We start from the raw sequence: 23,937 nt of genomic DNA, 5'->3' as shown, positions 1-23,937 counted from the left end.
AAACCTTTATTGTAGAGAGAGAACACCTCACCAAACTTTTATTGTAGAGAGAACACCTCACCAAACCTTTATTGTAGAGAGAGAGAACACCTCACCAAACCTTTATTGTAGAGAGAGAGAACACCTTACCAAACCTTTATTGTAGAGAGAGAGAACACCTCACCAAACTTTTATTGTTGAGAGAGACATGGGTGAAAGTATTCCGTATTGTGACGGAATTCCGTATTTTCACTTCCTATTTTGATTATTTCTATGAATCACCTAAATCAGGTGAGAAATTGGGGGGGGATGACGTCAGCATTTTCCCCATCTCGTTGGAGCCGAAAAATATGTCCGGATCCGGATGTTTTTTCTATTAGTTGGTAACTAAATCCTGGTCTCTTAGACGCTTACAATGGCTTAATCATAATTGATTACAAGCGCTTTTGGGACATCTACAAGAAAGTGTCGTTTTAGAGAACCATGTGCTTTCTAACGGTAAAAAATGACACCAAAAGTTTAGAAAAAGACTGTAAGAATAAGTGGAGGTGGGCATGGCTAGACGAAAAGAACAAACAAAGGGCATGGCGCGACTGGATAAAGAAACCAGATATTCCGGGCGTTGCTTATTGTATTGTGTGTGGGAAATCTATTAAATATGCGAGCAACGGTAAAAAAAGTATTCGACTTCACAGCGAAGATGTTGGTCACAGGAAAGCAGTAAAAGCATTGAAAACAAATACAACACTTCCAGGGGCATGTGAAACTATTACCAAACCATCTGTATTGGAAAACACTGCTGAATTGAGGTCGGTAACACCTGCTTTTATATGCGAACATACCTCGCCATTTTCGATGGCCGAGCATTTGATTGCCTATGCAAAACGAATGGGTGAAGATAAAGCTGCCCTCGATGAAGTTTCCTTGACAAGGACGAGTATGACATATATAACAACACACGGTGTTGCCAAATGCTTCAAAGAGGAATTAAAGGAAGCAGTTTCAGGGAAGTTTTTCTCTCTAAACTTGGACGAGGCGACAAATAATGCCATGGATAAGGTTGTAAATATATTGATACAATACTTCGATGAATCGTCGGCAAAATTGTCATTGAACACCTGGCATCAAAAAAGCAAAATTTATCAACTTCAAAAAACATCTTTGAAGATGTAAGTGATGTGTTAAAGGCATATAACTTTGAATGGATGCAAGTGATTAGTTGTCTTATGGACAACTGTAATACTATGAGGGGTGCTAAAGGCAGTGTGGAAACACTCATCAGGGAAAAGAGACAGAAAATGAGACAGCTTGTGATGAGGTTGGAAAAGAAAAGGAACAAAAAAAAGTGACAAGTTTTTTTAACTAAAATCACACTATGGAAAGTACTATGAAAGCCTGCTGCCCCCTGCACCCCCAAAACTTTTCAGTATTTTTAACAATTCTTCCTTTCACCCATGGAGAGAGAACACCTCACCAAACCTTTATTGTAGAGAGAGAACACCTCACCAAACCTTTATTGTAGAGTGTGTTTACTAGTTATAAATATACAACCTGCTCTGTTTACTAGTTATAAATGTACATTAATGTTGTATTAAGGTTTTTTTTCTCTAAACTTATTTTTGCAAAATTTCTTTATAAAGTATCTTTTTTTTAGATAAAAAATGAAAGTACTGTAAAATTAGTTGTTTTTTTTTAATCTTTTTTTTTGTTGACTTTGTGGATACTGCTAATCCATGGATCAATCTGTCCATGAACTTTGATTAGATTTATTGAGCTATACTTATGCAAGAAATCAAGTGTCCAAAACACGTTTTTGTTCAAAAATGTACATTTATGTTTTATTAAGGTTTTTTGTCCAGCTGTCTTTTAATGTGTAAATTGAGCCCTATGAACATTTTATGATTTTAAAGTTGATATTGTCATTATATTTCTATCTAAAACTATTTTAGGGGGTACAACTTCCCCCAACCCTTTCAATGGTATTATTGGACGTTGATGAGAGAAATTAGTGTTTGACAGTCTACCAGTAATACAATACTATATCCTGAGCAAACAGTACAGGTCAGTTTCATTCAGCTGACTTTAATTTCCATATCCTATTTTGATCAAACAATGGAATGAATTTGATTTTATCCAAAGATCCCTTTGAGATCAGTCAAACTGTCACCCATCCATTGGCCTTGCGTTTTGTCAGCATGCTTTTACTAGCCTTTAGTGGCATGTTTTGGAGAGACTTTTGGGTGAAACTTGGAAGAAATATGACAAGGGGGTAATTTCATGAAGACATGATATAAAAAATGAGATGATATCCAATTAGAGAGCTAACAAAGGAAAATGATTTGATTGTGTGAGGCCCATGTTGTGTTTAATCCTGTAATGTCTTATAGCATGTCATCTTCTCCAACTTGTCTCGTAAATCAACACAAAGAATTAGGGGGGACAACACATATTTCACCATATCACTTTAACATAGCATAAAGATGAAAACCAAGGAAAGGAACATGATTTTCATGATAAAACCTAATTACGGGTGTTAAAGCATAGACTGATTGCTGTCTCGGGCTATTGTCATGACATTGACCTATTTATAGCCAGAAAGAGGTTGATACTTGATGATGCTAAGATCTGGTCTTATGAGCTCCCAGTGTTAAAAAGGACACACATACTGCATGTATCTAGATTAGATCAAACAGTATGATGAAAGATTTGATGATTTTTGTACACTTTTTTTGTCCAAGATAACTCTGTCGTAATATTACAATGGTATGTGTATTATTACCCTGAAAGATAACCAAGCTTTTACCTCGTTTTGAGGTCAGTGATTGACCTGGTCATTCAACTCCCCCTCATTTGTACCTACTGTACTCTGCATTTTTCTGAAGTTGACATATTTGGGAGGAGTACTGTTTCCTTTCGTAATCACTCGAGCTCAATGTTCAAATCTTTTGAATTGAAACTTTCACAGCTAAGGGTTTGCCTGGTGTGTGATTTCATTTCACGGTTGCCAGGGCCCGAAAGGAGGGAGTGGGTTTTTGGTATAAGAGGGTATGTTTACACTCCATGTAAAACACTGTATTTGTATAGCTACTAAATGGTGTAATTTTGCATAATTATCCCATAATCCCCTGCTCTGTTGAAATTTACGTTCCATGTTTTATACTTAATCAGATACCTAATACATTTTGGTATCATTTGCATCAATATTTTTTATTACGGTGTAATTTTTCCTGTCTGTTTGAGATCTGAAGATAAGAAAGGAATTATGTGGATTATGAATAAGCCAGTATTTCTATAAATTTTACCAGTCTTCTGTTAGCAGTTGAATGTGCTTGACCCAGACTTGGGTGGGAGGAGAGTTGGGTGTGGTTGACCCAGACTTGGATAGGAGGGGAGTTGGGTGTGGTTGACTCAGACTTGAGTGTGAGGGGAGTTGGGTGTGGTTGACCCAGACTTGGGTGGAAGGGGAGTTGAATATGTTTGACCCAGACTTATATGAGAGGGGAGTTTGGTGTGGTTGACCCAGACTTGGGTGGGAGAGGAGTTGGTTGTGTTTGACCCAGACTTGGGTGGGAGGGGAGTTGGATGTGGTTGACCCAGACTTGTGTGGGATGGGAGTTGAATATGTTAGACCTAGCCTTTGGTAGGAGAGGAGTTGGTTGTGGTTGACCCAGACTTATGTGGGAGGAGAGTTGGGTGTGGTTGACCGAGACATGGGTGGGAAGGGAGTTGGATGTGTTTGACCCACACTTGTGTAGGGAGGAGTTTGGTGTGTTTGACCCAGCCTTTTTATGGGAAGGAGTTTGGTGTGTTTGACCCAGCCTTTTTATGGGGAGGAGTTTGGTGTGTTTGACCCAGCCTTTTTATGGGAGGAGTTTGGTGTGTTTGACCCAGCCTTTTTATGGGGAGGAGTTTGGTGTGTTTGACCCAGCCTTTTTATGGGAAGGAGTTTGGTGTGTTTGACTCAGCCTTTTTATGGGAAGGAGTTTGATGTGTTTGACCCAGCCTTTTTATGGGAAGGAGTTTGGTGTGTTTGACCCAGCCTTTTTATGGGAAGGAGTTTGGTGTGTTTGACCCAGCCTTTTTATGGGGAGGAGTTTGGTGTGTTTGACCCAGCCTTTGGACCCAGCCTTTTTATGGGGAGGAGTGGTGTGTTGACCCAGCCTTTTTATGGGAAGGAGTTTGGTGTGTTTGACCCAGCCTTTTTATGGGGAGGAGTTTGGTGTGTTTGACCCAGCCTTTTTATGGGAAGGAGTTTGGTGTGTTTGACCCAGCCTTTTTATGGGAAGGAGTTTGGTGTGTTTGACCCAGCCTTTTTATGGGGATGAGTTTGGTGTGTTTGACCCAGCCTTTTTATAGGGAGGAGTTTGGTGTTTTTGACCCAGCCTTTTTATGGGAAGGAGTTTGGTGTGTTTGACCCAGCCTTTTTATGGGTAGGAGTTTGGTGTGTTTGACCCAGCCTTTTTATGGGGAGGAGTTTGGTGTGTTTGACCCAGCCTTTTTATGGGGAGGAGTTTGGTGTGTTTGACCCAGCCTTTTTATGGGGAGGAGTTTGGTGTGTTTGACCCAGCCTTTTTATGGGGAGGAGTTTGGTGTGTTTGACCCAGCCTTTTTATGGGGAGGAGTTTGGTGTGTTTGACCCAGCCTTTTTATGGGGAGGAGTTTGGTGTGTTTGACCCAGCCTTTTTATGGGGAGGAGTTTGGTGTGTTTGAGGAGTTTGGTGTGTTTGACCAGCCTTTGTGTGTGGGAGGAGTTTGGTGTGTTTGACCCACCTTTGTATGGGGAGGAGTTTGGAATGTTTGACCCAGCCTTTTTATGGGGAGGAGTTTGGTGTGTTTGACCCAGCCTTTTTATGGGGAGGAGTTTGGTGTGATTGACCAAGTTTTTCATGGGAAGGAGTTTGGTGTGTTTAAACCAGCTTTTTTATGGGGAGGAGTGTTTTTCATGGGAAGGAGTTTGGTGTGTTTAAACCAGCTTTTTTATGGGGAGGAGTTTGGTGTGTTTGACCAGCTTTTTTATGGGGAGGAGTTTGGTGTGTTTGACCAGCCTTTGTGTGTGGGAGGAGTTTGGTGTGTTTGACCCACCTTTGTATGGGCAGGAGTTTGGAATGTTTGACCCAGCCTTTTTATGGGGAGGAGTTTGGTGTGTTTGACCCAGCCTTTTTATGGGGAGGAGTTTGGTGTGTTTGACCCAGCCTTTTTATGGGAAGGAGTTTGGTGTGTTTGACCCACTTTTGTGTGGGGAGGAGTTTGGTGTGTTTGACCCAGCCTTTTTATGGGGAGGAGTTTGGTGTGTTTGACCCAGCCTTTTTATGGGAAGGAGTTTGGTGTGTTTGACCCAGCCTTTTTATGGGGAGGAGTTTGGTGTGTTTGACCCAGCCTTTTTATGGGAAGGAGTTTGGTGTGTTTGACCCAGCCTTTTTATGGGAAGGAGTTTGGCATGTTTGACCCAGCCTTTTTATGGGGAGGAGTTTGGTGTGTTTGACCAAACTTTTTATGTTTGGTGTGTTTAAATAGCTTTTTATGGTTTGACCCAGCCTAGTTTGGTGTGTTTGACCCAGCTTTTTTATGGGGAGGAGTTTGGTGTGTTTGACCCAGCCTTTTTATAGGGAGGAGTTTGGTGTTTGACCAAACTTTTTATGGGAAGGAGTTTGGTGTGTTTAAATCAGCTTTTTTATGTGGAGGAGTTTGGTGTGTTTGACCCAGCCTTTTTATGGAGAGGAGTTTGGTGTGTTTGACCCACTTTTGTGTGGGGAGGAGTTTGGTGTATTTGACCCAGCCTTTTTATGGGAAGGAGTTTGGTGTGTTTGACCCAGCCTTTTTATGGGTAGGAGTTTGGTGTGATTGACCAAGTTTTTTATGGGAAGGAGTTTGGTGTGTTTAAACCAGCTTTTTTATGGGGAGGAGTTTGGTTTGTTTGACCCAGCCTTTTTATGGGAAGGAGTTTGGTGTGTTTGACCCACTTTTGTGTGGGGAGGAGTTTGGTGTGTTTGACCCAGCCTTTTTATGGGGAGGAGTTTGGTGTGTTTGACCCAGCCTTTTTATGGGAAGGAGTTTGGTGTGTTTGACCCAGCCTTTTTATGGGAAGGAGTTTGGTGCGTGTGAAATAGCCTTTATATCTGGAAAACTATTTCATTATAAATAACTTCTTCTCAAGATAACCTTTATACTAATAGGATTTTGCTGGGAGCCGTGCGCCGTCCGTAAGTATCTGTTTTTGGGTTTGATGGCTGTTAAACCACTTCAACACCTCGTTATTGTCTATAATCGTGGGACTAAATTCCAAAATTAAAACGTTTGCATTTTCATGATTTCTATCAGAAAACTAGGGACTGAAAGGAACATGGAGCTTACCAAGTTTGTTCATGAATGACCTTGAACCACTTTCAAGGTCACAGTGTTTTACCTTTAAACAATGTCCCTTATTAACAGATATACCTGTGACATCTTTTATTACTCAAGTTTGTTGGCCAAAGATGATGACCTTGAGAACCACTTTTTTATGGGGAGGAGTTTGGTGTGTTTGACCCAGCCTTTTTATGGGGAGGAGTTTGGTGTGTTTGACCTATCAAGTTTTTATGGGGAGGAGTTTGGTGTGTTTTTAAATAATGGGGAGGAGTTTGGTGTGTTTGACCCAGCCTTTTTATGGGGAGGAGTTTGGTGTGATTGACCAAGTTTTTCATGGGAAGGAGTTTGGTGTGTTTAAACCAGCTTTTTTATGGGGAGGAGTTTGGTGTGTTTGACCCAGCCTTTTTATGGGGAGGAGTTTGGTGTGTTTGACACAGCCTTTTTATGGGGAGGAGTTTGGTGTGTTTGACCCACTTTTGTGTGGGGAGGAGTTTGGTGTGTTTGACCCAGCCTTTTTATGGGGAGGAGTTTGGTGTGATTGACCAAGTTTTTCATGGGAAGGAGTTTGGTGTGTTTAAACCAGCTTTTTTATGGGGAGGAGTTTGGTGTGTTTGACCCAGCCTTTTTATGGGGAGGAGTTTGGTGTGTTTGACCCAGCCTTTTTATGGGGAGGAGTTTGGTGTGTTTGACCCAGCCTTTTTATGGGGATGAGTTTGGTGTGTTTGACCCAGCCTTTTTATAGGGAGGAGTTTGGTGTTTGACCAAACTTTTTATGGGTTTGGTGTCTTTGACCCAGCCTTTTTATGGGGGAGGAGTTGGGTTTGATTTTGATGATGTATAATTTTTTCTTATAAATATACCAGCACTTTTTTGTATCTTTCCAATCAGATTTGCAAAATTTTATATCTAAAAGAAAACTATTTCCTATTATAAATACTAACTTAAGATAACCTTTATACTAATAGGATTTTGAGGACTGGATATTAAACTGCAGCTCAGTTTATTTGTTGCGTTTAGTATCTGTTTATTGGGTTTGATGGCTGTTAATCTCCAAAGTAACCCAGCAACACCTCGTTATTGTTATTGATATAATCGTGGGACTAAATTCCACAAATTAAAACGTTTGCATTTTCATGATTTCTATCAGAAAACATGGAAACAATCAACAGAATCCAATCTTTTAATTCTAATTTGCTGGAAATGGTTTGCAACCATTATCCTAAATATTTATCACCATGAGCTGTTTTTACCTTGACAAAGGCAAATTAATGTCATAGAAAATGAAAAACATTGAACTTGTTCTTAATTATAGGAACATTTCAGTTCAGTTCAACATTTTACAAACAGGATTGGCAGCCATGTCCCTTAAACAGATATACCTTACTTCTCATCTTTTATTACTCAGTATTAAGCTCCTGGCCACAGAGATGATGTTCCATCAGAGAACTTTGTTGGTCCTGTGAGGTGTTTAATTCAGTTCTTAACACAGATTGTCCACGACAGCTAGCATCACACATTACTCAGTTATCTGTAACCTAGCATCATAATTAAATATATTGTCAGGATTTCTCATATCCTGACCTTATGTGTACACCTGCTACTGTGTAGCTTTTTAAACATTTCTTACAGCAAGATTCATCAAACCTTGCTTCTATATGGAGTTAGAATGGTATGGTGTCTACACAATTTACTGATCAATTAGGTTAATCATGGCATCCAGTGTAAGTACTGTTGACATTTAGTCGTGTGTAAGTGTAGGAAGATCAGTAGAGTGAGATACAATGGTCACGTTACCAGACTTCAACCATCGATCCTGACAAAGCCTGGTAAATAGATATAATAATGGATTAGCACATCAAAGCTTAGCCAAACTATTCCTGGACATGAAGGGAAATTAAAGAAAATAAATTGTTTTAAATGTTGTTGTAAATATGTTATACCTGTCCTGATATTCCTTGTTCATAAACTGTCATTATCTCGTATCGTTTGGTAGTGAAGGATTGTTCAGGTGGTCATGGTAGCAAGCTTGTTAATGATACCTGTGACATAGATAATGTTCAGTGAACTAGAAGTTAAATGCGATATGGGATTTAGATGAATTTAAAAAAAATATTTTGATAAAGAAATAACTGTAGCACCTTTTTTTAAGTATAAGTAAACTGAATGTTTTCTTTTATTGTTCTCCGATACATGTATTGTTGTCAACATCAGAATTTGTTCTTAGTTAAAAAAATAGGATTATTTAAACCTAATTTCCCTGTACATTGATGTATCAAATGAGAATATGTAAATAATTATTATGTATGAAGGATACTACCAGTCTGTTCATGCCTGGTCACCACACAACTAGTGTATCTTAAACTTTAGCATAAAAATATTGTGTCCATGTTTCTTCATCAAATGGAATGACAAATAAATCTACCTACTGGCAGGTCCTGCCTGGAAAGGATAGAGATTTGACAATACAATATACCAAGCTTGGTTAATCTTTCTGTCAAGTCGCGATAAATATATATAAAAAAAACGCTTTTCAAATCTTAGGAGTCTTTTGACTCACAATCTGAGTCATTCTTTTTTCTCTGGAAAAGAAAGCGACATCTCTTTGGCGTCATTTCTCTTCCTGTGGCTTCCCTTTGGCATATTGAGTGCCATGCTTGTCAGCGAAGCAGGAGACAGAGGATTCCAATATCATCGCTTAAGGCATTAGACCCTAATTTCCGTACAAAAAAAATCCATCACCTTTGTAATCCCTGCAAGTTTTCATTGCTAATACGACCGTGTTATTATGTTTTAGTCCGAGTGAAAATAGAAATGTATGATAGCAAAGGATCTCATTTACAACCTGATATATATCTGTTAGGATTTATTTTTATCCATGTAAATGCAGGATGCTGTACATTAATTAATTATTCATATAGTAATTACAAGCTTGCTCCTGTGTGTAGACAGTTGTGTCCCTTGGTAGATTGTCATTAGACGCTGCAACAGTTTGTCATCCCTCGACTCAATGCTTCTTAAATTCCATCGCCTTCATTTCTAGGCTATCTCGAAATCATTTACAGAAATTTTGCCTTTGGGTATAGTCTGTCTCGGCCGTCTTTAATTTGTTCATCTATCATGTGACTAACGATGCCACGGCAACAGGAAGCTGTTCTACTCCCATGGATACCCAGCTTGTTTTAGAAGAATAAGATGGTAGTTAATAGTTCTGAGATTTAATTTGGACCCAGTGGATAAAGAAAGCGAAAGAAAACATGTATTGGAATTGTGACTCATCCAGGACATTGCTAAAATGCTGGAAAAGAGTGTTGAAAATGTTGCCAAGTGTTGCTGGCAGCCTAATGTCTATTATAAGTGTGTAAAATCTGTGAAATTGGTTGAATCCTTTTCGGTAATCGTGGAATTAAGTAGTTGTCCCTCTAGCCATACTCAGTCGTCAGAGGCTAGAGGAAAGCTCTCTGACTCACGTAATGACCATCTCCATTTTAAAACACATTTACTAACACCCGATAAGCAATTAGCCACTTTAATTTGTTTTTAACAAAGAAAGTTAGCTTCCAATTTGGAACCTATTGCGTCTTTCATTCAAGCTTAAAAAAATCAGTTGATGATTATATGATGGGGATAGGGGACCTTCAATGCTATGTTATCTGGGTGTGTGATCACTTTCCCTGCTCAACACTAAACATTTCATTGCAGTGTCCCTTCAGATAAGGACATTACAACATTATGTGTCTGATTTAAAGATTTTAAAAGAGAATTCACAGATTTTGCCCGTTCCATTTTTGTAATTATTCTATGATAATGTCATTTTGTTTTTAAACCTTTTAGTGGACATTTGCATGCCTCCATCTTGTCCACCATCAACAAAGACTAATTAACCAAATTGCAGACAAGTTTGATGTATTTTCAAAATCTCTTGTAATCATGTATTATACATAAACACCTTGTATCTGTATTAAACTAAATTCAGATTAATGCCGATCCTGATGAAAACTGCTTTTCAGTTTGAAACACAAATTATAAACCAGTCAGTTTCTTTCTCAGACGTGCCCCTGATTGAATTCTGTCACTCTCTATTACTACCAACCTAACCACAATGAATATAAAATCTTTTAAATAATCTACTGTGTTTTTCATAGGACAATATCGGATTAAGAGAAATTAGTCTGAACTGTAGTTTGAACAAGGCGGAGAAATAAAAACAATTACAGGTTGATTTGCAGGCCAATTACTTGTGTCCTGTCCAGCTGGGAGTTGCTGTAAAGTGGACAGAGAGAACCAATGCATGTTATGACCAGGATTATCAATTTGATATAAAAACATTTAATTCTATGGTCTGTTACATTAGGCGGAAGAGCACTTCTTTTATCCTGAGATGGCCGTCAATTATAAAAAGCGGTGGTTATGGCGGGTATTGTTTTCTGATCATCATGTCCCATTGTTCTGTGTGGACAAAAGGTCACAAGAGTGAGCCATGCCCAAGATTGTGGCCTCTCAATGGTCATTGAACATGATCAGTAAGATGTGCCGATTATCAGAAGGAGGGTGCATTTCTCTTTGATGTTGGCACAATAAAATGAGTCAAGTTCAATGTTTTCATCTTGCGTTGTATTAATTAGGTGAAACTGTTTCATTATCTTTCCTTGCCCTGAACATGTGAATGAGTGTGTTGTGTCCTGGGGTTTATAATGTGTCGTCCTCCTCCTCCTCACACCAGCTCTGTAACGTCTGAAGCAGTTCTTTTGTCCTGTTCCCGTGGTGATTCTACACCCTGGGTTGTGACAGGTTCTTCAGAGAGAATCAGTGGGATGTAGAATAGGAACAGTGAAAAGCTTAATGATGGTTTTGTTTTTTCTTCAGACTGAAGATGACGACAACAATAACAGTCGAAAAACTGAAGATGGCACGGAGGGCATTGTGGTGTCAAAGGTCATGGAAGGAGGGTCAGCAGAGAAGACTGGACTACAAGTGAATGACCACATAGTCAAAGTAAGTCAATGTTTCCTTGGTTCGGCTGTTTTTACAGAGACATGGATTTTTTTCCTGGTGTGATGGATGAGAACAAAACACATCTCAGAGTAATTAACCATGTGTACTCTTAGGGTGGTTTATAGATAGGCTGGCCTTGCCCTGTGATTTTATTTATGTATCAACCAGGTAAGGTGGTACAATACAGATGGTAGGGACTTAAAGGAATGGCACACCAAGGTGCAGGCACTGGAGAGTGTGCAATATTACCAGCACACCAAGGTGCAGGCACTGGAGATTGTGCAATATTACCAGCACACCGAGGTGCAGGCACCAGAGATTGTACAATATTACCAGCACATACAGATGGAAGTGCAGGAGATTGTGCAGTTTTCCCAGCACATCTAAAAGCATGTAGCAAATGTTGTGCAATATTACCAGGTACTAAATTGTCGTCTCTTGCAGACTTTTTACCTGAACATAGCTCGTTACTTGTACAATGTGAACTTGTGATAGCACACTTTGAAATCTTCATGCAAATAGTATATTTTCTATTAAGTATATATCTACCAAGCTGAAGAAAATATGTTTCATTATATGATAACTTGTTTGTAACCAACAAGTTTTAAAGGAAAGGATAAGTAAGAATGAAAAGCAAGAAATTAAAGATTTGTAACCATGGTGATACATCATTCTGAAATCTGAATCTGTCAGGCGCTTCAAACCTGATTAGAAACTTGAGAAGGGTTTAGCCTATCAAAGGCCTGCAGATTGTCGGTGCACATAAATTGCTGATCAAGTATGTTAATTACAATCTAGGCATGTTTGTGTAGAGGGAGTTGGCTTATGATAACTAGAATAACCAATACTAAGGACATCATTATAACAGGCCCAACATCAACCATATTCTGGCAATGCGTCACCCAATATCTTGACCAATCGGAATATTAATATTGGTCTATTAATTGGTCCTGATTACTAGTTCTAAAACTGACCATTGATTATAGAACTGGATATGGTCAGTCAATTTAGTAAGAGGCCAGAATTCTTGTAATAAGGTTTTCTGTCAAACTTCTGAGGGTTGAACGCTGGGGATTTGTGAAAATCGTATGGGGTGGATGGTCAACCAAATCCCTGTCATTGTCCAGACTAATGTCCACTTGATTAGCAGTGGTCAGTAGTAGTCTACCAGGTGATTACAATCATATTAGATTCAATTTGAATCGCAGCTGATGAGTAGGAAAACAAGAGGGTTTTGAAGAGTTGTTAACAAGATGTGTGAATCATCCTTGTGTCCAGTTGGAGGGTCAGCTGTTTTCCAGTGAGTGGTCTTTGTTGATACATTAACGGCCAGAAACACCGAGTAAATAACACAAAAACTGGACATTGATTGAGAAATCCTTACAAAAGGCCTGTTGGATGTGAGTTGGTAGACTTACAATGCCTGTAGGATTGATCTCTCTGAAGTATCATTGGCATGTCATCCCTGTGCATTGTCACCTAGCACAGACTGAAGGCAGGTGTCCAAATACAAATATGGTCACCCGCTGCTCGAGTTAAATCTCAGTAATATAAGCACACTTTAACGAGAAATTCTTACAAAACAGACAATTGGATGTTCTAATGATGTGAATGACCATTGAGGTGAAGGTGTAATATGGAGGCCTCCACTCTAACAATAGGAATCATATGTTCTATAGAATCTTCAAGCAATTGTCCAAATATGATTTAGACAGGTGAAAATACTCAATCCAATAATTTACCTGAGATTATTAACTTCTCTGAAAAATCTATTTGGATGAAACATGTACTAGAACACCTGTTGTTTATGTTGATTTGTATTCATCAGAAACATCTTCTAGAAGGAATACTTGTCGGAGTTCTCAGTTTTTAGATTAACCCTCTTCACGATCCTCGTGTATAGAGGGTATCATGAGTTGCCTGTTGTTAGGAACCCACTCAATTGTAAGACATTAGTGACACAATACTTGATAAATTTCTTCACAAGATTATAACTTCCCCACGACAGCTTTTACAACAACACATGTATCAACTCTTTTGGCTTTCACATTTGAAAGGCAGTTTTTACTTTTTGGCATAATTGAGAAGTACAGGTGTGCTTTTTGATTCTTTTTATAAATATTGACTTACTTTGTTGAAGTAGTATTATAAGCATGAGATAGTTATCAGTGGTGTTGCTACAGTGTGCTGGTCATGGTGTGTATGTGGACTTGAATTGTTTGAAATATTGTGTATAAACATTCAATATTTCTCTTGTGATGAACACAGAAACATTTGGCCACACCCCAGCAAGACAGTGTCTTTGATGTCGATTTAAAATCTTTACTAGCTCATTTCTCAAACCATTAGGTGATATTTTAATGGAGAACATTACCAGTGATTTGTCACAATTTCAATGACGGGTGTTTGTTCGTGCAGTGAGGGAGGTCTTTGTACCACTTCTGGGAGTTAAACCATCAGGTAATGGTTTAGCTCACTATATCCTTAATAGCCGCCTAGATTTGTAATCACCACAGATAGATCACCTAGTGAAAAGCAATACGCTGAAAATCTACATTGGAAGTCCTCAACCATTGTCTGCTTCACTATTTACTGACTGACCACTGACCAGGCTGACCAATTGAAACAAGATGGCATATGGATTTGTAATGTGCCTGTTTAGTTATTTCAATGGCCAGTGAGCAGAATGGGCTTTTTACATGACATTTAAATATATTGAGCCAAAACATAATAATCTACATTTTCAGGGAGTCCTAGAGGTTAAGACTGAAGTATTCTATTGTGCTAATAAAAGTGTTGAATGGAAAGCTGTTTCAGATTTAGGATTTGTATCAGGGATTCAGGATATTTATCCAAGGTTTTCCACAGTAAGGGGCTGTCTACTGTTGGGACATGGATATTTATCCAAGGTTTTCCACAGTAAGGGGCTGTCTACTGTTAGGACATGTATTCAGGTCACCCACATGTAGGATTAGTATGCAAGGTTTTCGACAAATGCAATTTGTATCCAGGGCTTTCCACAGATACAATTTGTATCCAGGGATTTCCACAGTTACAATTTGTATCCAGGGATTTCCACAGTTACAATTTGTATCCAGGGCTTTCCACAGATACAATTTGTGTCCAGGGCTTTCCACAGATACAATTTGTACCCAGGGATTTCCACAGTTACAATTTGTATCCAGGGCTTTCCACAGTTACAATTTGTATCCAGGGATTTCCACAGTTACAATTTGTATCCAGAGCTTTCCACAGATACAATTTGTATCCAGGGCTTTCCACAGATACAATTTGTATCCAGGGCTTTCCACAGATACAATCTGTACCCAGGGATTTCCACAGTTACAATTTGTACCCAGGGCTTTCCACAGATACAATTTGTACATAGGGCTTTCCACAGATACAATTTGTATCCAGGGCTTTCCACAGATACAATTTGTATCCAGGGCTTTCTATAGTTACAATTTGTACCCAGGGCTTTCTACAGTTACAATTTGTACCCAGGGCTTTCCACAGATACAATTTTTATCTAGGGCTGGTCAAGTTTGGATTTAAATCCTTGACTTTCCCTGCAACAGCTGGATGGCCTTCTCTTTTTACACAACCTGGTCATCAGAGGTTTCAGTACATACTTGACTTTCATTAGAAGGCTATGTTAGATCAGGGCAACAGTTGTTCTACATGTGACTTTTATAGCAAGTCCAGTGATAGGATTTCTTGTTTTTAGAGGGAAATGACCTCATCAATATACAATATTAGAAAACTGTTTGGAATAGAGTATACCTTCACTTGTTACATGTATTTGAGTACATAGGGGCAACAAAGATAATTAAGCTTCTAACAAAGATTCCTAAATGACAATGAGTGATGGAGTATCTACCAGGTATTGTTTTACACCTGTGAGACACTAGGTGACATGGCAACAGATGGTTGTATGTTTGATGTTGGGGGATTAATTGACACAAAATTGGTTTTATCTAGTCATTCCAAAATGTCTTAAATATTTGCAGATAGCAGCTATCCATCTGTTGCACTGAAAATACGGAAAATCGAAGAAGATATTTAGTCGATAGAACTTCAGATTATTGTATTTTCTGGATTATTAGCCTCACCTGTATATAAGCCACAGAGCCAATTTATAACAATTTTTTCAATTTTATCCACATATTAGTCGCACCGGAATACAAATCCCAGCTTTTCTAACGATGTGGTAACCATTATGTTGACCAAAATTTATTGATATAACAAAATACGGAAGGCAATTTATCAAGATCGTCAGTGAAACATTTGATATAAGTTTGCAAATGAATTAAACACAGAAAATCCTTTATTTTATTGGTGTGTTTCAAAAAACGTAAAATAGCAATTATTGAACTTGCTTGGCAGCCTCCAGAGATCGTCTACACACAGATATAGGGTCTGATGTTACATAATGTTTACTTAACAATATCTCCATTGGTATACTGTTAAATATTAGTGAAGGCCCTTGCATGCTGACAGAATTCTTATATTAAAAATTTTACCTCACCATGACAACTACACTGCCTCACTGATGCCTGAGGTGTCTTACCATTTTGCCTTTATACCCAAAGTGTTTCATTTTAATAAGTATGGCATCTTTTTTATACCTAAGATGTAAAAACATGCACCTAGAGTGTCTCACTCTGATGCCTAGAATGTCTCACCATTACACTTAGTGTCTTATTGTGATAGCAGATGTGTCTTAGTGTCTAATTGTGATAGTGAAGGTGTCTTAGTGTCTCATTGTGATAACAGAGGTGTCTTATTGTGATAGCAGAGGTATCTTAGTGTCTCATTGTGATAGCAAAAGTGTCTTAGTGTCTCATTGTGATAGCAGAGGTGTCTTAGTGTCTCATTGTGATAGCGGAGGTGTCTTAGTGTCTCATTGTGATAGCAGAGGTGTCTTAGTGTTTCATTGTGATAACAGAGGTGTCTTAGTGTCTCATTGTGATAGCAGAGGTGTCTTAGTGTCTCGTTGTTGTAATGTTTCTCACCATCATACCTAGAGTGTCGTAATGTTTCTCACCATCGTACTTAGTGTCGTAATGTTTCTCACCATCATACCTAGAGTGTCGTAATGTTTCTCACCATCGTACTTAGTGTCGTAATGTTCCTCACCATCGTACTTAGAGTGTCGTAATGTTTCTCACCATCGTACTTAGTGTCGTAATGTTTCTCATCATTGTACTTGGAGTGTCGTAATGTTCCTCACCATCGTACTTAGAGTGTCGTAATGTTTCTCACCATCGTACTTAGTGTCGTAATGTTTCTCATCATTGTACTTGGAGTGTCGTAATGTTTCTCACCATCGTATTTAGTGTCGTAATGTTTCTCACCATCGTACTTAGTGTCGTAATGTTTCTCACCATCGTACGTAATGTTTCTCACCATCGTACTTAGTGTCGTAATGTTTCTCACCATCGTACTTAGTGTCGTAATGTTTCTCACCATCGTACTTAGTGTCGTAATGTTTCTCACCATCGTACTTAGTGTCGTAATGTTTCTCACCATCGTACTTAGTGTCGTAATGTTTCTCACCATCGTACTTGTTTCTCACCATCGTAGTGTCGTAATGTTTCTCACCATCGTATTTAGTGTCGTAATGTTTCTCACCATCGTACTTAGTGTCGTAATGTTTCTCACCATCGTACTTAGTGTCGTAATGTTTCTCACCATCGTATTTAGTGTCGTAATGTTTCTCACCGTCGCACCTAGAGTGTCGTAATGTTTCTCACCATCGTACTTAGTGTCATCATGTTTCTCACCATCGTACTTAGAGTTTTGTAATGTTTCTCACCATCGTACTTAGAGTTTTGTAATGTTTCTCACCATGGTACTCAGAGTGTCATGTTACAATATCAGTATTTATAATAGTTTTTTACACACTGACATGAACATTACTATATATGTGTTGCTGATTGAATTTGATAAAGTACATGTGTTAGTCAACTCTCAAGTCAACAAGGATCTACAATTATAAAACGTGATGTTTTCTTATTTAACAAAAGTGTCAAACTTTTTTATGGTACAGTCACGCACAACTTTAGGAATATTTATATCATTTTTGTCCAAAAATTCCAGAGCCTATTGACTTATATAACACTAATTTAAAAAGAGGTTCAACCTATCAGGCCTGCAGTTTTGTTATACAACATAACTATGCATGTCAACAAACGTTTATCTTGCTGAAAAAAGAAGGCTGTCTCATTCAAAATCCTGTAGAGTTTTGTTGAAAACAGAATGCTGTGAAGAAGTTGTGTGGTCAGTAATTAGAGGTTTTATGACAGTTCTATTACAGTTTTATCACAATTCATAATCCTTGTCATTGATGGCTTTTCATTCCCGTCTGTGTTTGACAGTTTGCCAATAGATGGGTCAGTTACGGTCATTAGGGATTTCGGCAGCTTTTGTCCAATGACTTGCAAAATTTACATAACACCAAAGGTGTAATGATGTTTGTCACATTATCTACGATGGTGGCACTGCTGTGAAATATTCAAATTGACGGTGTATGAAAATGGTAATTAAATTATACTTATCTGGAAATTAAATTTACATTAATTTTAAGAAATGAAATATTAGATATAAGCTAACATCAGAAAGAAAATTTGAAAAATTGAAATTTGAGTTTGGTTGGGGGTTTTATCAAATTATATAAAATTCTAGCCATGGGTGACATGGGTAAGATTTGTCAGTATGACGTCTGAGTTATGTACGAGAATACCAGCGTATGCTTGACATTTGATTGAGAAATTGTTCGTATATGACATCTGTTAGTGTAAAGATTGACGTAAATAAGGACTTATGTAATTAAGCTGTCAGTTCTGAAAGGATGTAGTAATCTGATGTTGTTTGTTTACCAGACTGTAATAGGATGGTGCTGAGTAATTTTTCTGTTGACATTTTACCCATATAGATCAGGACTTGTAGTTTTGAAAAACTGTAAATGGACATTTAGTTTTTTTTTCGTTGTCTATTTTTTCTGTTATGAATGGAGATTGGTTCAGTGCTATGGTTGATTTGATATTGCATAAAGATTGTGTCAGTAATCGTTGACTAACAAACTCTGTGAAATGGCAAACAAGTACTTTATTGAAGAAAGCACCAATAGACACACTCTAGAAATGACAACATGAACTCCTTGTGATGGGTGTTGCCTTTTAATCAGAAGTATTCAGAACATTGACACTTCAGATAGCAAATAAAATCCTGGAATTTGTAAATATTTAGGAAAAATTGAGCATTTCCTGCAAAGGTCAAGAGTCAAGTTTGATATATTTTAGATGTACAGCAGTGATTTTACTGTTATAAAGTTTTGGAGTATTTATGAATTTTCTGAAATGAATTTTGACTTGTGAATGGTGTTTTATTTGTGTAATTACACAGTAACGCTAGCCAACCCTATGATTACCAGAACATGGCCAGCCTGCGTGTGTCGTAGATTCAACACTGAAAAGGTTGTATGTTTACTTGTGATTGTAGTCAGAAGTGATATTTTGAACCAGTGTAGGTACATAGAAGATAAAGATTGTATATAGAGGGCTGATTTGTCCTACAATGTCGATATACACTGGTGGGGTTCAAGTCTGTTTGATTTTCTATAGTTAGTGACGCTGATGCTGTGTTAGGCCTGTAATCACCTGTTAATGACATCAGCACAGTCTACACATCACACTAAGTACAGGAACCAACTCTTCCCAAACCTTCCTATTAAAATTCAATGGAAATATTGACTCAATCAACAAAATCATATTGTTCAATGTTTACATACATCTTCAGCTTTTTTGTATATCAATACACGGACAATCCAAGTTAAAATGAAGGCAATTGTTGGTGTAAGTAATTGTCGTTGAAATAATAAAAAAAGGGTTGATTGGATTCTCTAGGAAGTGTTAAGAAACCATTTGTGTAATGATTTGAGATTTTAAATAGTACCATGAAAAAAATTGTTGATCTTACAGGTTCACTGCAGGCTGAGGTACTTTTATACAAGATGGTACATTTGAGGCTTATTTATGTGGAAACTTTTTGTCAAAGTATCAAAATTTTTGTCACGTAAAATTTTGGAAAATAACATAGAAGGGGCGTACTTTGTGGTGGAGAAATTGTAGATATTGTTAAAATATGATAGATGGAGTCAATTATACCAAGAAATGCACATCTTTCTGTCGGAAGTTTGTAGACAGTACGACAGATCAGAAGTCTGCTCTTGTAGAAACACAGAATGCTGTGGGGGTACCTCTGCTTGCAGTATGTGGAACAAACACAAAGGTCTATTGGGGAGTCATGTAGACATTCTTGTGGTGTGTTAAACACGAGATGGCAGAGTATCTGGCTATAAATGGCAGGCTGAACTGCTGTAATTGAATCACAGACAAGAATCACGGAGATTTGAACAGCTGGGACATACAAGGGACATCAAGTCAAATCCCCAAAGTGCTCTTTGGTGACACAGACTGTAATCTTGGTGCCAGAGAAGCTTGGAACAACAGCCAATCCAGTTCTTCTAAATGTCACGTCATAGTGTCTTTCATTATAGTACAAGTGTGAATGTGTTGGTCCTGACACTTTAATGTTTTTGTAAAATTACAGACAAAATAGCCTTTTTCGGTAATCAACATGAATGAATATTGGTAAATCTCATTTCAGTATCAACAAAAGACAAATAGAAATCAGAAATAAAAATATTTGTATCAAAGTAAGCTTCAAGGGGATTTCTTTTTCATCAAAATAGGGTAATCAAAAATCTAAATGTTATTTGATAAGTTTCCGGTATAATAAATGTCAACAAAACAGAAGATAGAATAAAAGTATTCAGATTTATATATTTCTGAGCAAAGACACATATTTACTCAAGTAAAACATCTGAAGTTAAGCCGCGCGCCCTAACAAAACATGTAATATAGGTAGAATCAAACAAGCTTATAGACATCAAAGGAAAAAATTATAAAGTTATCCTAATCTAGGGACAATACACCCGACAGGATACACATCCTTGTAACAAAGCCATAGACCCATACTTCCTTGGTCGCCCGCCTGAGGAAATGTCCATGGCCCAGCTAAGGAGCTTAACAAATATTTGTAGAATTTAAGCAGACGTACATTCATATGCGTTATCATTTGGATAAAATCGTATAAGATCGCTTGGCTTTGAAAAAAATATTTTTAAATCAAAGTTTATTAGTTTCAGTGGCATTCAAATACAGAATAAAAATCTGTTACGAAATAGCTTTTATTGTTGTAGGTCAAAGTGGTCTGTGTATTAAAATAGTTACAGGAATTATAATGGTAGATTAAAATTGTGGTATTGCCTTTTGTATCTCAAGTATAATTGGTTTTATGAAGTATTAAACGGATTAGTTGATAACAAGCAGGTGTTACGATATCTGTGATACAAGTCGCATCAGGATCATAAAGTCCTGTCAGTGAGTGCACAACACATATTACAGAGAGTATATGTTGTGACTAATTTCTTTGGTACGTCATCAGTAAACAAGTGCTAAGTATACAGTCCGAGATTTATCATAATGTATTTAACTTATATCAATATGTATACTTGTAAGTAAAGGTCACTTTATGGAACTAAGTGGCCTTTATAGACAGGTAGCCTTTTTGGAGAGCTTCAAGTACTGTGCATTATTTTTCTTTGGAAAGCAAAACCAGTGGCTTTCACAGACAAGTATCTATTGTATAGAAGTGGGCTTTATACACAGGAATTGGTTATTAAGAGATGACTTATACAGACAACTATCTGTCATTTAAGGGCAACCATTACAGACAGCTATTTGTTGTATTGAAGTGAATTCTATAGACAGGATTTTGTTGCATAAAGCTGACCTTTATAGACAGGTATCTGTTGTTGAAAGGTTCCCCTTATAGACAGGTATTTGTTTTATAAAAGTGGCCTTAATAGACAGGTATTTTATGTATAATAGTGACCTTTATAGACAGGTAGTTGTTGTATAAAAGTGACCTTTATAGTCAGACAGGTAGTTGATGTGTAAAAGTGACCTTTATAGACAGGTAGTTGATGCATAAAAGTGACCTTAAAAGACCGGTGTTTTATGTATAAAAGTGACCTTAATAGACAGGTATTCTATGTATAAAAGTGACCTTTATAGACAGGTATTTGTTGTATAAAAGTGACCTTAATAGACAGGGTTTTATTTTATAGAGGGTTCCTTTACGTATATATTTTATAAGATTTATTATGAGGTGTACATTTGCTGACAGAGTTAATGTATATGGTACGGGTTTATTATGATAATGGTTTATTACCGTGTCTACACGTGTTTTATACCATACAATGGTAATTACATGTATAAGGATATCACATCTCTTCCTGAAACAGATCTTTCTGTATCAACTTAATTAATCCTAATTGTACAGTGTAAGTTATTGTCCTGTATAATTAAAATACATTGAGCGAAAATGACATGCTATACTGACCAGAGTCCTGACTAATGAGACTCGGTGGTGTTTACCTGATAAGTTCCGTGTGCACTTCCTGTAAGGATACCTGAAATACCAGAGTTGTTTATGATCACCTGTACGTGATTGGTGGGGATCCCTGAGGATGTAGGATGATACCTCTCCTGTAAGTTGTTTACCAGTGTCAGAGGCACTGAATCAAGCTCTTCAGATCAGAAAGGTTACATGTTAACCTGTTTACTTAACTTATATAGGTACAAGACTTTGGATTGGCTTCACCAAGTGTAAAAGGTGAAGTGTAGATATTGGTAATGGCTGGTTGATGGTACTCCTGGCTCCTAGAGTTGACTCCTGACACACTAGAGCAGACAGTCTACTCCTATAGGACAATCAAACCCCTGGGATGGCGAGACCCCAGGACGATTTTATGTTGTCACTGTTTACTATTCTGTTTGATCCCGGAGATTTAGATTCCATTTTACACATCTAAAATGATATATAATGTATGTTTTGTCCTGATCTTACTTCATTAAGTGTTCCCAGGGTCAAGGTCAAATAGTAAATTGTACTTCGGATAAAGGTCAAATAGTAGTTCTTATATATCCTCCCGGAGAAGTGTTGTATTATATCTAAAAATGGATGAAAAAACTACATTTAACTGGTGTTTCAATTTTTTTGTCAAAATGTTAAAAAATTCCTTTTAATGGTGAGGTTGGTTTTCCAGATAGTATCAGAGTAATGTCATTATCTAAACACCACAAAAAGTAGAGCTGTATGCAGTCACTGATTGGTTTTTGACAGATGGAAACAGGTGACATTTATAGGTTTATACTTGGAATTCTTGATTTAAATTTTTCAAATCTTTGTTGAGCTGAGAAGATATCCACTTACAGAGCATATATATCTTTATTTTTGTTCATTTCCATTAAATTTAAATCAAGATGGTTCACTGCGAGACACGACTTCTATCCCTCTTTACAGGTGTTCTTTCTCTCTATTTAAATGGCCTTATTTTTCATTAATAACCTTTTCTGGACATGTATTTTTCCTGTTATGCCCATTAAAAAAAGAGTGTCAATTTATTGGAGGATTTGACAGAAAAGATAATATTAAAAGTAACAAAATGGTGTTGACTGATTCGATGGCGGCTGGTTGTGCTGATTGTGGCCGAGATTAGTTGTAATGGCTAAACATATTGATGTATGATCGGTATTAAGTGTGTTAAACGACTGATCAAATGATATTGATATAAAAAAGATGAGAGGGATATAACTGATTTGAATTGTCAGTAGAAATTGATTACCATTATCGTTTTATGTGGAGGCCATCTTTGATAGTCAGGACAAATGTCGTAGCAGCTGGTGACTGTTGATGAAGGAGATTTTTTTATATGTGTTTTTGGTGTGAAACCTTACACCTCAGGAGCAGCCCCTACCTGGGGTGTTGGTGACCAACGTATCCCAGGATGTTTATAAGGAGATTCATTGTGTGGCTTTAGGAGACAAATGTCTCCAAGGTGAATCTGCGCCCACAACGCTGATAAGTCTGTATCACTGTATCAGTTAGCAGTGTTTCATCTCATCTCAGTAACACTGAAACAAGCTTGTATGTTCCATCTTTACATTATGTTGGGGACAGGACAAGCTGGTAGATGTTATCCGAACCAGCTTCTCATCCTCCCTAAATAAACAGTTTTAGAGTAAAATTAAGATTTTATTGTTATAGGTCATGTATGTTATATAATACCACCCCTCCCCGCCTCCCCAGCCCCGCCCATGCTCCTTGCTCCCTCCATGCACTCACTCCTCCTTCCCCGCCCCTTTAAAAGATATGTTAAAAAAAGTGAACAGATAGTAAACTGGAATGTTGAAAAACCTGATTGAATTTATGTCTCATGTCAGGATGTTAAAAATCAAGATAATTTCTAAATGTGCATTAAAGCAGTGTTATACAGTGATGTGACAGCAGTAAATATGCCCAGCTGAGTTTTATGTAACTGCTGGGTTCTCTAACCGCCACCGTAATCCTTTACATTGGCTTAAATAGTGCATGCCATCAAGAAATCATGGAAGATGTAACATGTTTTTTTATTTTGAATCAAAGAAGAGATTATCTTGTAATCATTTTCTTAGCAGAGGACTTAATCTGTGTTTGTTTCGATCCATACAC

At 37.6% G+C, this 23,937-nt stretch overlaps 1 protein-coding gene across 1 annotated transcript in view; it reads left to right on the top strand.

Moving 5' to 3' along the window:
* Positions 1–23,937, top strand: part of LOC132543472 (E3 ubiquitin-protein ligase PDZRN3-B-like) — a 175,132-nt gene that overhangs the window by 13,928 nt on the left and 137,267 nt on the right. The window contains exon 3 of the mRNA XM_060206975.1: positions 11,188–11,316. Within this exon, the coding sequence (XP_060062958.1) occupies positions 11,188–11,316 (129 nt within the window). The remainder of the gene's footprint in view (positions 1–11,187; positions 11,317–23,937) is intronic.

Source organism: Ylistrum balloti, unplaced genomic scaffold (assembly GCF_031769215.1).
Source record: "Ylistrum balloti isolate Yb309-2 unplaced genomic scaffold, AGI_CSIRO_Ybal_v1 Utg369756, whole genome shotgun sequence".
NCBI classification, from domain to species: Eukaryota; Metazoa; Mollusca; class Bivalvia; order Pectinida; family Pectinidae; genus Ylistrum; species Ylistrum balloti.
Note: the sequence above shows the minus strand (reverse complement) of the source record. Positions and strands in the feature narration are given on the sequence as shown.